Source organism: Girardinichthys multiradiatus, chromosome 14 (assembly GCF_021462225.1).
Source record: "Girardinichthys multiradiatus isolate DD_20200921_A chromosome 14, DD_fGirMul_XY1, whole genome shotgun sequence".
Lineage (NCBI taxonomy): Eukaryota > Metazoa > Chordata > Actinopteri > Cyprinodontiformes > Goodeidae > Girardinichthys > Girardinichthys multiradiatus.
This window is the reverse complement of record NC_061807.1, coordinates 36,665,116-36,677,167: the sequence shown is the minus strand read 5'-3', so window position 1 is coordinate 36,677,167 and position 12,052 is coordinate 36,665,116. Positions and strand designations below refer to the sequence as shown.

Sequence of the window (12,052 nt, the reverse complement as noted above, 5' to 3'; positions counted from 1 at the left end):
AACCAGTTCAACAGGGAGAACAAAGCTAGTTTGAATCAACAAACATTTTCTCAGCAAGTACAAACAAGAGTAAGCACAAGCAATATTTCACAGGCGCAAGTGGCGAGCTGCTCAGTTTAAATCACAGCCGCCCCTATTGACAGTGTGGAGACTTTATATAGGCTGGTTGGCTCTCTGATTGGAGGAGCAGAATATTGAACCGTATGAGTTCTGGAACATGGCCTGCAGGAGGAGTTCTGAGCACCCAGGGAATCAGAGTTCAAACAGAGTTGCGAAGGAGAGAACACTGATTACATATTGTAGCCCCAGATTCTAAGCGTATTCCTTCCTTTCCTGTATTCCAGTCTTTTAAGGCTGTCACTAGAGGGTTTATCCCTTGCTAGCGAGCACTGAAACCTTTAGTCCACACCCACCTGCTGGGTGGGCCTCACCCCAGTCTGTATAAATTGCCCTAATACTGGGTAATCAACTCCCAAATAGCGTTTTTTTCTTCAGCCATTCAGGAACCGGTGAGGACCAGAGCATAAAGGAATCAGAATATGGGGTTACAATACGTAACCAATGTTCTATTTTGCAAAAGCTTTGCCCTTTAAGGTTATTGTTGTGGGTTAGGTGAAGCAGGAGGTGATCAATGCCTCACTGAGTCCGTCCGAACCACAAGCATAAACATCTGCTAGCCCAGAATAGCTCCAAAAACTGGGCCTTATGCATGCAAGATTACATGCTCAGAAATTCCTGGCAACATTGAGAAACAAAGAGGAGAATAATCTTTGTTTGGCGGAGGTTGAGATGACAGACCTGCTGCTGTGATGAGAGGTCGCAATATGTGACCACTTAACAATGAGCAAAACATGTCAACAACTCCTCAGGAGGGGGAGGAAACAGCTGCGCAGTGCAACAACCCCTGTGTGTCTCGAGCGCAACAGCAGAGGGAATAATTTCTCATTACAGAGAGGCTTGATGTAATTAAGTCGTATTAACAATAATAACAGAGGTCACGTATAGGGGTTGGGAGACAATTATAACCTCACTTTGTGCCTGAAAGGTGAAAGAATGTTGCAAAAAAAAGCGCAGTAAAATAATAATCATTCTGTCAAAACTCTGAGAACAGAATGAGACATGGAGAAAGCGGAGACATCCGGGAAGTAAAACAAATAAATGAGCATGGAGATGACCAGGAAGCTGCTGTGCAAATGTCCTTTACTGTCATGCAGAGATGTGGAGGATGGAATCCCCCTGGTGGAGTGAACTCTGAGCTCATCTGGAGGATCCAGTACAGCAAAGTATAAGCATGTGAAACAGCCTCACATAACAAGGGTGAAAAGCACTGAGAAGATTATGGCCGTCAGAGTTTCTCTGTAATGTACGAACAGACACTGGTTGGGCATGCTGTCATGTTATGTGCTGCATACTGGCCATAAAAGATGAGACGTGGCTTCCTTCTCAGCGTTAAGAGGAGGGGAATAGAAGCCCTTCAGAGTTATCACTCTGGACCTGAATAAGCTTGTGATGCCTATGGGTATAAAAGCTGGACTCATATATGAAGGTGAACCAATTGCTCTGGTGAACATTTTCCAGCACCTGCCATTTTGCCATAATGTGGAATTGTCTGTCCATGATAGATTTGTTGAACAAGGCCAGATTGACCAGGAATTAAAGGGAATAAAACCCTGTTTCCCTCTGCAAGCGGAACCCTAGAAATAACATTCTTGTTTTTTTTCACTAGGAGTTCTAGCAGTTCTGAGTGCAGAGCAGGGTTCTGCTCTGGAGATGGCAGAACTGTTTCCACAATTCCTAGAATAAAGGGGGATGTGACAGGAACTGCAGCGTGTAACCTGTGCTGATCAATCTGTCCATCTGTCTCAGCAGGTCCTGGTTTTGTTTAGTTGCCTGACCCACGTGTACAAACACTCTCAGGAGACAAGAAAGATTTAACAGGTTTATTGAAAACAATGATTATTTTGGTTAGGTTGGGTTGGTTATCTTGATTTGAACTCCCTAGTGACTGCAGAGTCACTAGGAAGGAGAGGACATGTGAGCGGTTGAATATGATCAGGTGGTTGTGAAGGAAATGGTTTTGAAGGCTTACTGGTTGATGTAGGTGAAGACGCCAGGGGAATGAGCAGAATTCGGGAATGAGATCTGAGTGGTGTGAGTTGTAGAAGGAGGGCTAGTGGAAGGAGAGGTGTGACAGTGAGCAATGGAGGACGGGGAGGTTGCACAGAGAGGAGGAAGACGATGAGCCAGAAGTTTGCCAGCAATGGGAATCGAGGCCAGCTTTACGCACAGGCAAGAGGGGGCAATGCCCCCTCAAACAAAAGCCTGGCCATCTCAAATAAATTCTCATTCACACAAGCACAAGCCTGCCTTGCCTATCCCTCCTCCTACTGCACTAAATTGCAAAAGTTGTGTGTACTTGTCCTCGCGGACATCCGCGCGGACTCTGAGTGGACGTTCGCCAGATATGTCCGCCAAAACTAAATTTTTACGACCGCATGTGCTTAACATTGTAGCAATGCTGAAAAAATGACGTGGCTTCTGGTCCGATGTCTCTTTAAAAAAAGCGCAGGAGAGTGGGGTTTTTTGCAATTGACATCTGCTGTAAAATGCTTGCCTTTTCGCTTGGTTTTCTACTAATCAGCATCCAAACAGCGTTTTGTACACATAAAATCCGTGATTTCAAAGCCTTGTCAAGCTGTTGACTGATGTTAATCAGGTTTAATGAAGAGAGAAAGATAGGGAGATATACAACCAAACAGACAAATTAGACTGTAGACTCACTAATTTCACTTAATTATTTTGATATTAAAACCTGAAGAAGAAAAGAAAAAGCATGGCCACAACTATTTTTGTCTGAATGTCTAGTGACTTTCACAATAAAGTATTGAAAATAGAAACAAATGTATAATTTTATAATTACAGCATACTGGCCAAAACTCTGTTCCGTGTAGGTAAAAGTCACTTTTACTAAAGAAGCTCTTTTCATGCGAGCATTTCTACTCCAACAGTTGAGGAATCATTTTGTTAGCTAGTTAACATTACAGGCTAATATCTGTCGAAGGCAAAATATAATGCTCCATGATATAGAGCAGCAAACAAAAAATTATGAAAAAATAGGAAAATGTTACTTAGCTCGTACTCGTACTCGTCGTCTTCCGCTTTATCCGGGACCGGGTCGCGGGGGCAGCAGATTCAGCAGAGACACCCAGACGTCCCTGTCCCCAGACACCTCTTCTAGCTCCTCCGGGTGGAGCCCAAGGCGTTCCCAGACCAGCCGAGAGACATAGTCCCTCCAGCGTGTCCTGGGCCATCCCCTGGACCTACTGCCGGTGGGACGTGCCTGGAACACCGCCCGAGGAAGGGGTCCAGGAGGCATCCGGTATAGATGCCCGAGCCACATCAACTGGCTCCTCTCGATGTGGAGCACCCTATCTCTAAGGGAGTGTCCGGCCACCCTACGGAGGAAACTCATTTTAGCCTTTGTATCCGGGATCTCGTTCTTTCGGTCATGACCCAAAGTTCATGGCCATAGATAAGGGTAGGAACGTAGACCGACCGGTAAATCGAGAGCTTCGCTTTTCAGCTCAGCTCTCTCTTCACCACAATGGACCGGCACAGTGCCCCCATTACTGCAGCAGCCGCACTGATCAGTCTGCTGATCTCCCACTCCATTCTTCCCTCACTCGTGAACAAGACCCCGAGATACTTAAACTCCTCCACTTGAGGCAGGAACTCCCCTCCAACCTGAAGAGGACAAGCCACCCTTTTCCGGTCGAGTACCATGGCCTCTGACTTGGAGGAGCTGATCTTCATCCCAGCCGCTTCACACTCGGCTGCGAACCGCCACAGCACATGTTGTAGGTCTTGGCTAGAGGGGGCCAGCAGGACCACGTCATCTGCAAAAAGAAGAGACGAAATCCACTGGTCCCCAAACCAGACCCCCTCCGGCCCTTGGCTGCGTCTAGAAATCCTGTCCATAAAAGTTATGAACAGGACCGGTGACAAAGGGCAGCCCTGCCAGAGTCCAACACAGATCCGACTAAGTGCCAGCAACGCGGACTAAACTCCTGCTCCGCTCGTACAGGGACCGTATGGCCCCTAATAAAGTGCCCCCGATTCCATACTCCTGGAGCACCCCCCACAGGGCATCACGAGGGACACAGTCAAATGCCTTCTCCAGGTCCACAAAACATATGTGAACCAGTAGGGCAAACTCCCATGAACCCTCAAGTACCCTGTAGAGGGTATAGATCTGGTCCAGTGTTCCACGGCCGGGATGAAAACCACACTGCTCCTCCTGAAGCCGAGGTTCGACTATCAGCCGGACTCTCCTCTCCAATACCTTGGCGTAGGCCTTTCCAGGGAGGCTGAGTAGTGTGAACATCCTGTAGTTGGAACACACCCTCCGATCCCCCTTCTTACGAAGGGGGACCACCACCCCAGTCTGCCAGTCCAGAGGCACTGTCCCCGACCGCCACGCAATGTTGAAGAGGCGTGTCAACCATGACAGCCCCACAACATCCAGAGATTTGAGGTACTCAGGGCGGATCTCATCCACCCCCGAAGCCTTATCACCGCGGAGCTTTTTAACCACCTCGGTGACTTCAGCCTGGGTGATGAAGGAGTCCAACCCCGAGTCCTCAGCCTCTGTTTCCACCAGGGAATGCGTGATGGCAGGATTGAGGAGATCCTCGAAGTACTCCTTCCACCGCCCAATAAAGTCGTCAGTCGAGGTCAGCAGCCACCCACCCCCACTATAAACAGTGTTGGTGAAGCACTGCTTCCCCCTCCTGAGGCGCCGGACGGTTTGCCAGAATCACTTTGAGGCCAACCGGCAGTCCTTCTCCATGGCCTCACCGAACTTCTCCCAGGCCCGAGGTTTTGCCTCTGCCACAGCCCGGGCCTCAGCACACTTGGCCTCACGGTACCCGTCAGCCGCCTCAAGAGTCACACAAGCCAACCACAGCCGATAGGACTCCTTCTTCAGCTTGACAGCATCCCTTACTGCCGGTGTCCACCACTGGGTTCTGGGATTGCTGCCACAACAGGCACCGCAGACCTTACGGCCGCAGCTACGGGCAGCATCGACAATAGATGCGGAGAACATGGTCCACTCGGACTCTATGTCTCCAACATCCCCCGGGATCAGGTCTAAGCTCTCCCGGAGGTGGGAGTTGAATATATCCCTGGCCAAGGGCTCCACCAGGCGTTCCCAGCAGACCCTCACTATGCGCTTGGGCCTGCCAAGTCTGTCCGGCTTTCTCCTCCTCCAGCGGATCCAACTCACCACCAGGTGGTGATCAGTGGACAGCTCAGCCCCTCTCTTCACCCGAGTGTCCAAAACATGCGGCCAAAGGTCTGATGATACGACAACAAAGTCGATCATTGACCTCCTACCTAGGGTGTCCTGGTGCCACGTGCACTGATGGACACCCTTATGTTTGAACATGGTGTTCATTATGGACAATCCGTGACTAGCACAGAAGTCCAATAATGAAACACCACTCAGATTCACATCGGGGAGGCCATTCCTCCCGATCACGCCTCTCCAGGTGTCACCGTCGTTTCCCAAATGGGCGTTGAAATCCCCCAGCAGAATAATGGAGTCCCCGGGAGGGGCACTATCCAGCATCCCCAACAGGGACACCAAGAAGGCCGGGTACTCCGCACTACCGCTCGGCCCGTAGGCCGAGACGACAGTCAGAGACCTGTCCCCAACCCGAAGGCGCAGGGATGTGACCCTCTCATCCACTGAGGTAAACCCCAACACGGGACGGCTGAGCTGGGGGCCAACAAGCAAACCCACACCAGCCCGCCGCCTCTCCCCGTGGGCCACTCCAGAGTGGAAGAGAATCCAACCCCTCTCAAGGAGATGGGTTCCAGAGCCCACGCTGTGCGTGGAGGCGAGCCCGACTATTTCTAGTCAATATCTCTCGACCTCCCGCACAAGTGCCTTCATTTTTACCACTTCAGTTTTATCATTCATTGTGTTCATCGTGTAATTTTTGTTACTTCCGGTAGATCAGAATACGGCAGCAGTCTTGTCACGCCGGGGCAGCTATGTATTCCATATCCATTCGCATACATTTTCACATTTTAAATAGTACAACAGTGATATTGTTGACCACAAGGTGGACCGTGGGAAGTCACAAGCGAAGAGCGCCCAGGTTGAGTCTCCGGACTCTCCACCTCAGTCTCTCTTTAACATGATGAGACGAGAATCAGGCGCCTTCTGCAGAAGATGGAGGGAATGCTGCTCAGTGGGCTGGCACAGAGAAACACTGAACCTCTTGTTAAATTAAGTGGAATCTTAATAAATCGAGTAGATATTTGAGTTCAACAAACCTACATTCTCACCTAAAACCATATTAAAAATTTTATTTGGGTGTGTAAGCATATTATTTACTTTTTTATTCACAATTTTTTCCGCTATCGTCCGCCATTGCTGCCTGATCTCGACCAATCCGATTCGACCGCAATGAATCATGGGAAACTGTGCGTCACGGACAACAAAATTCAGCTGTTGTGCCAGGGCTGCTGCCCTTTTCCGATCTAAGGAAGGTAACAAAAATTACGCTGTGAATGCGTCAAATGATAAAACCTAAGTGGTAAAAATGGACACGCAAAAATCTAGGCAGTGAAACAGGCAACGTTAAATTGGATAACCTTAATGTTCATAACATTAATATTTACAATGTTATCATTTGTATGACCTCCAAATTCACAGATTCTATTTTCACAAGGGTGAAATTAATCACATGTTGGTTTTTACGGCACTCAATTTTACCATGTTCAGTATTTCACACCTTCAGTTTATTTCCAGTTAATTTTTGTTGCTTTGACCCTTACTAATGCCCAGCCACACTGACAAGCAGCAGACTAGAGAGCAAGCAGACTGTGTGAAGCTGCATAGACTTTCGCCGCATTTCCCTAATTATGTCTGTGTTCTTGAGGAAATGAAAGTGTTTTCCACTTCTTAGTTATAGATAATTTGATCATAATTCCAGTTTGTATTGTTATATGGAAAGATGTGTGAGTTTGAGTTAGCCAAACATCATGTGTTTCAGTAACTGCCTTTACTTTGCTATTACTGTAGCTATATTTGAATGCTTGTGATGGCTTTGTTGTATTTCGGTTAAAATGTCAACATTGCCACTCAGTTTACTGTGATCGTGACCATGCTTGCTTCCTGTTCTCTGAGACTCACCCCTCAAGCCCTGCCCTGCAAAACATACAGCAATGGAGAATTGGGAATTTCCACAGCTCCAGCCGGCCAATCAGCATTGTGCAAACGTTATACAAACAAAACAAAAAACAGATCCAAACAGCCTAAACAGTAAAAAATATGTTTGAACATTGCAAAGTACCACCTGTGAGAATATATAGTGTTTACTGTATATTTACAGGACCTCCCAATGTCACAGCAGACTCAGTAGAAAGAAAGTAACTTTAAAACAATGAAGCTTTTATACAAACAAAATCTCTCAACATAACTCATTCTCTGTTTCTAGTAGTTTTTTTGTTAAAGTTTATGTGTTCTTCACTCAGCGAAGTTACTCGAGTTGTGTAGAGTATTGTTACTTCCAAATAATACCACTGAAATAGAACCAAAACATGGTTCAGTAAAACTACTCCTAAAAATAAGTTTTTTTTTTAAAAAAAACGTTACTCAAGTAAATGTAACTATTTACTTCCTGCCTCTGGTGACACTCTTGTTTAACTTTTCAGAAACAAACAAACTGATTCAATCTGATTCTGTGAAAATCACAAGGTGACACAGCAACACCAGGTGAATAAAACTGATGTAGGCAATTTATTTAATAGACAATTCAAGATGATTGGTTGGCTGAAGAAAATGTATGTTTTTTTTTTTTACTTCCTCTTTGCTGTTCTACATTTATTAGCATTTAACAGATACAGAGTTTTATACCTCTATTTGAATATCTGAAGAGTTTACAAAAATATGTTAATATAATAATATTAATTGATAATATAATATAATATATACAGATTATACAAAGAACAGCAGGTCAAATTTAAAACAAGCTATGTTTTATTTTCATTTTCTGCCTTAGAGTTAGGATATTACTGACCTTAACGCTTTGAGTTATTATAATGTACATGAAACGTATGACATAATATGCAAACCACAACAAAAACAAATCAATATAAACTACTATACAATTTGGAATTATTTCATATGTTTTCTGCCTTTATACACAGCACTTATCCTCAGCGCCTTTTCTTAGAACAGATGAAATTAAACCTCTCAGTATCATTTGTTTTGAACCACTGATGATTTCCTCCTGTCTCCATGGCTCCAGACATATTACAGTCATCCATAGGTTCACCTGAGGCCCAATTCTTATAGCTGACCACCTCGTCACTAATCCAGAACCACAAATCGAGAGTGCAGGCATAGTGCAGTCCCATCCAGACAAAGGGAGTGGATGCAAACTGGGCTTCCTCCTGCACCCATCTCTGCTCATCCAGGTTGGTGATGGTGATCAGGCCATGGTGATGATCTCTGCAGTAGGATAATGCATCCGCCCAGGTTTTATTTTCTTTGATCAGAATCACTGTACTTTCTGTAGAAATTAGGAAAACAATCACATATCTGATCTGCAGCTTTATTCAAGTCGTTACTGTGGACTCATGGTCCATCCATCCATCCATCCATCCATCCATCCATCCATCCATCCATCCATCCATCCATCCATTATACCGGTTTGTTTATCACAAATACCACGGCCAAAGGTATGGCGAAAAATTTTGTTTTGTTTGTTTGTCGAAAAAAGTTTGCTTTTCATAAAGAAAACCTAATATAGATTCTTTGGATTTTGGGATGTATTCACTGCATGATCAGACTTTCATTTCATTGATATGCGCCATATTTCTAATTTCAGTTTTGGGTATACATAGATGTCACCAGACCATTGCTGAATAAATGTTAACAATAGAAAAGAAGGACTTAGTTCTGAGTCAATGCAAAAAAGAAACAAACAAGTAAAATATATTTTGTTTATATGTTATTTTTTTTAACTCTAGAGAAGGTGACTTTGAAGAAAACAAAGTTTAAGCAAGAAAAGCCTTAATAGTCTGCTAAGTGACTTCTTATTTAATATTCCTGTTTTTTTTTTTTTGTGTGTGTAAAGTAAAAAAATGAGACTATGCTTTTTTTTGTATAAACCTGATCTTGCTTCTAAACCCTTTGCCAGCAGTGTATATCCAAGTGAAATCTTTCTTGATGTTAAGTTCAGTTTAAATTAAAAAAAATTATAAAATTTTTCTGTTTAAGTTGTTTTTGATTGGGAGATGTTTTTGATTGGGAGATATTTTTTTGATTGTCTTATATTTAGAGATCTGTTTGAAAAACTCACCACCATAACAGATGAATGGTTTTCTTAGAGTACAGATCTCATTCTTCCATCTGCCTTCATCATTAAACACAGCCATGGCACATTGACCACTGTTGATCCTCTGGTTGTCAAACTGTAGATTCCAGTGTCTAAAAGAGAAACTACTTCCATCTGACCACCTCCAGGTGTCGCTGAACAGGCCCATAAATATGTAATCCAAATTTGTATCCTGAAAGTACAACCCATTGTCCTTGTATTTCTCCTGTAGCTGGTTCCGTCCACTGACCAGGTCTGTGTGTTTCTCTCTGCAGTAACTCTGGGCTTTCAGCCAGGTCTTTCTTTCTTTAATGAAGTGAAACATCTTTGATGAATTATTGTCTGTGGAGCAAAGAAGTCAGAGCACAGAACACTATCACTAGTAAGTCTTTAAATAGACATGAAAGAGATGAGATAGAATAACACAAAGGACAATTTCCTCACCATCATAGCAGAGAAAAGCATACTGTTCATTACAGGATATGTCTCCCCACTTTAAGGAATGTATGTTAGTTTTCCATATAATGCCACAATTTTGACCTTTAGGTCCCCAATTATTTGGTTCATTTATTTCCCAGTTTGCCTCACTCTCATTGTACTCCACCCCAGGCAGAGACCAGTGCCATGTTCTTTGGGGTTTTGTTTGGTCGTACAGACCAATCCAAGCTTCACGCACATTCCCTGGTGAGATGTTGAGGAGTCTCTTCATGTCTGTCATGTTTGACACTGTGGCCAGGTCAGTGTGTTTCTCTCTGCAGTAACGCTGAGCTTCAGCCCAGGTCTTTTCCTCTTCAATATAGTGATACTCATAAAGCTGACAAACCATCAGAAAATTCTGAGCTAAAAATTGAAAAAGAGTTGTTGGAATTGATTACAAGACTGTTTTAAAGCTTAAGTTTCATGTCAACTAGAGTTTTCTTATGTTCTCATCCAATGGTTTTATGAGAGAACATTAAATTGTAATGATTTTAAGTAAAATGTCAATGATAATATTTATGCAGAGCAACATACCCATTACAGTAAGAAGAACAAGATTCCACTGCATATCTGTTTGGGATGTTTGATTTATCTTTGTTGTTTAAAAACCTAGAGAAAAAAAAAACAACATAGACAAGAAATTTCCAGAAATTCCATCCTATTACTAATATATCTATATACACTGTTATAAAATACAAACTTACTTCTGGTTATGTCCTTCCACTTGAAGTCAAAATGATACAATAACTGGATGTTCTGTTGAGGACAGTTCTGTGGAAAATGCCTCGTCCTGTCTAACACTGATCTCTTGTTTTACCACATAGACTCTATTTGAATATTCAAACTTGAAAATAACCAAGTATTATTTACCTAATCAAAACAGCAGCCATGCTGTTGGTAGATCGCTGTCAGCTTAGGTCTCAAAACGTTTTCCAAAACGTTTTTGAAGTTTATTTTTCAGAATAAGGCCTGATTGTCTGATGCAAGACCTGAATGCTTTGTCTTCATAATGTTCATTTTTAACTGACGATACAAAAAGAAACAATCAGTTTTTTGGTGTCATTCCTCCACCTAAAGAGACCTCTCAGGTTCCCTTCACCTGAAACTCTCTTGTCACACCTTTTAATGTTTTATTTTCCATCATTGGTCAACCAAATCAGCATATGCTGGTGCATTTCCTTCGCCCGTATCTCCCCCTCCCATCCGTCTGTCTTTAGAAGTTTGGTGAAGAGGCAGTTTTTGACATCGAACTAGAACGAGGCTGCAGCTTGTTGGCCCACTTAAGAAGGCAAACAAGGATGTTTACAGACTGACTGCAGTTTTCTTTTTACTGTGGAGTTGAAGATGGAATCATAGAGCTGCTTCAATAAACCCATAATCATCTGGACAAAGTAGGCAGCACCATGAGGATTATGTTATTTGATTTCCCTGTTGCATTTAACATAATTTCCCTGGTTTAGTATGTCAGAAACTGTAAAAAGAACTTGGAGGTTTTCAGAGTTTCAGTACAAGTCACAGTCTTGTCATCTGTAGAAATATTGACATGACTCTGAAGTTGTTGAGTATGTCAGACCTCGACATAAGACCGAGTAAAGATAATTAGTGGACCACTTTGTGCCATGGTGTGGAAACAGTTATCTTTTCTTGAATTTGACTAAAACAAAGGGGATGCTTATAGATTTCAGGAGAAACATAAATGTGTCAAACACTATTTTAATCATTGGAGAAAAAGTGAAGGTGGTGGGTGAACATCAATATCTTGATGTTTATCAAGACACTAAGAAGTTAAGCTGAATACAAAAAGGGGCAGAGCAAGCTTTACTTCTTGGAAAGACTTCCAAGTTCACAGCAAGATGCTGCAGATCTTCTATAAGTCTGTTGAGGAGAGTGCAAACTCCTCTGCAGTCATCTGTTGCGGTAGCAGCATCAGAGTCAGTGACTTATAAAAGCTCAAAAAACCTTTAAAGCAAACTGGCTTATTATGGCATTTAACAAATTAAAATAATTATTATAATCCTAATTGACATAAAACAGAAAACATTTAGTCTCATTTTATTTAGTGGATTTGTATTTAGTTGGATTGTCTACAACTGGTCATGAGATGGCACACTTTTTATTTATTTATTTCAATTTATTGCCTTATAGAAAGTATGTCCTTGGTTTAAATACTGACCACGTAG

At 43.1% G+C, this 12,052-nt stretch overlaps 1 protein-coding gene across 1 annotated transcript; it reads right to left on the bottom strand.

Annotated features, from left to right (window-relative positions):
* Window positions 1-8,030: 8,030 nt before the first annotated feature.
* LOC124880107 (C-type mannose receptor 2-like) lies at window positions 8,031-10,638 on the bottom strand. Its single transcript, XM_047385037.1, has 5 exons — window positions 10,577-10,638; window positions 10,407-10,481; window positions 9,840-10,235; window positions 9,381-9,737; window positions 8,031-8,588 (listed from the first exon to the last, which is right to left on the bottom strand). Exons 2-5 carry the CDS (start codon window positions 10,438-10,440, stop codon window positions 8,233-8,235), a joined length of 1,143 nt encoding a protein of 380 aa, XP_047240993.1. The 5' UTR covers window positions 10,441-10,481; window positions 10,577-10,638; the 3' UTR covers window positions 8,031-8,232.
* Between the last annotated feature and the right edge of the window lie 1,414 nt (window positions 10,639-12,052).

Bases quoted from the DNA above. Each gene is read 5' to 3' on its own strand.
- LOC124880107 (XM_047385037.1), bottom strand. From the start codon at position 10,440: ATGCAGTGGAATCTTGTTCTTCTTACTGTAATGG. The intron at 9,738-9,839 runs GTGAGGAAATTG...TTTGCTCCACAG, and splicing joins TGCTTTTCTCTGCTATGATG to ACAATAATTCATCAAAGATG. The intron at 8,589-9,380 runs GTGAGTTTTTCA...TAATTTCTACAG, and splicing joins ACCATTCATCTGTTATGGTG to AAAGTACAGTGATTCTGATC.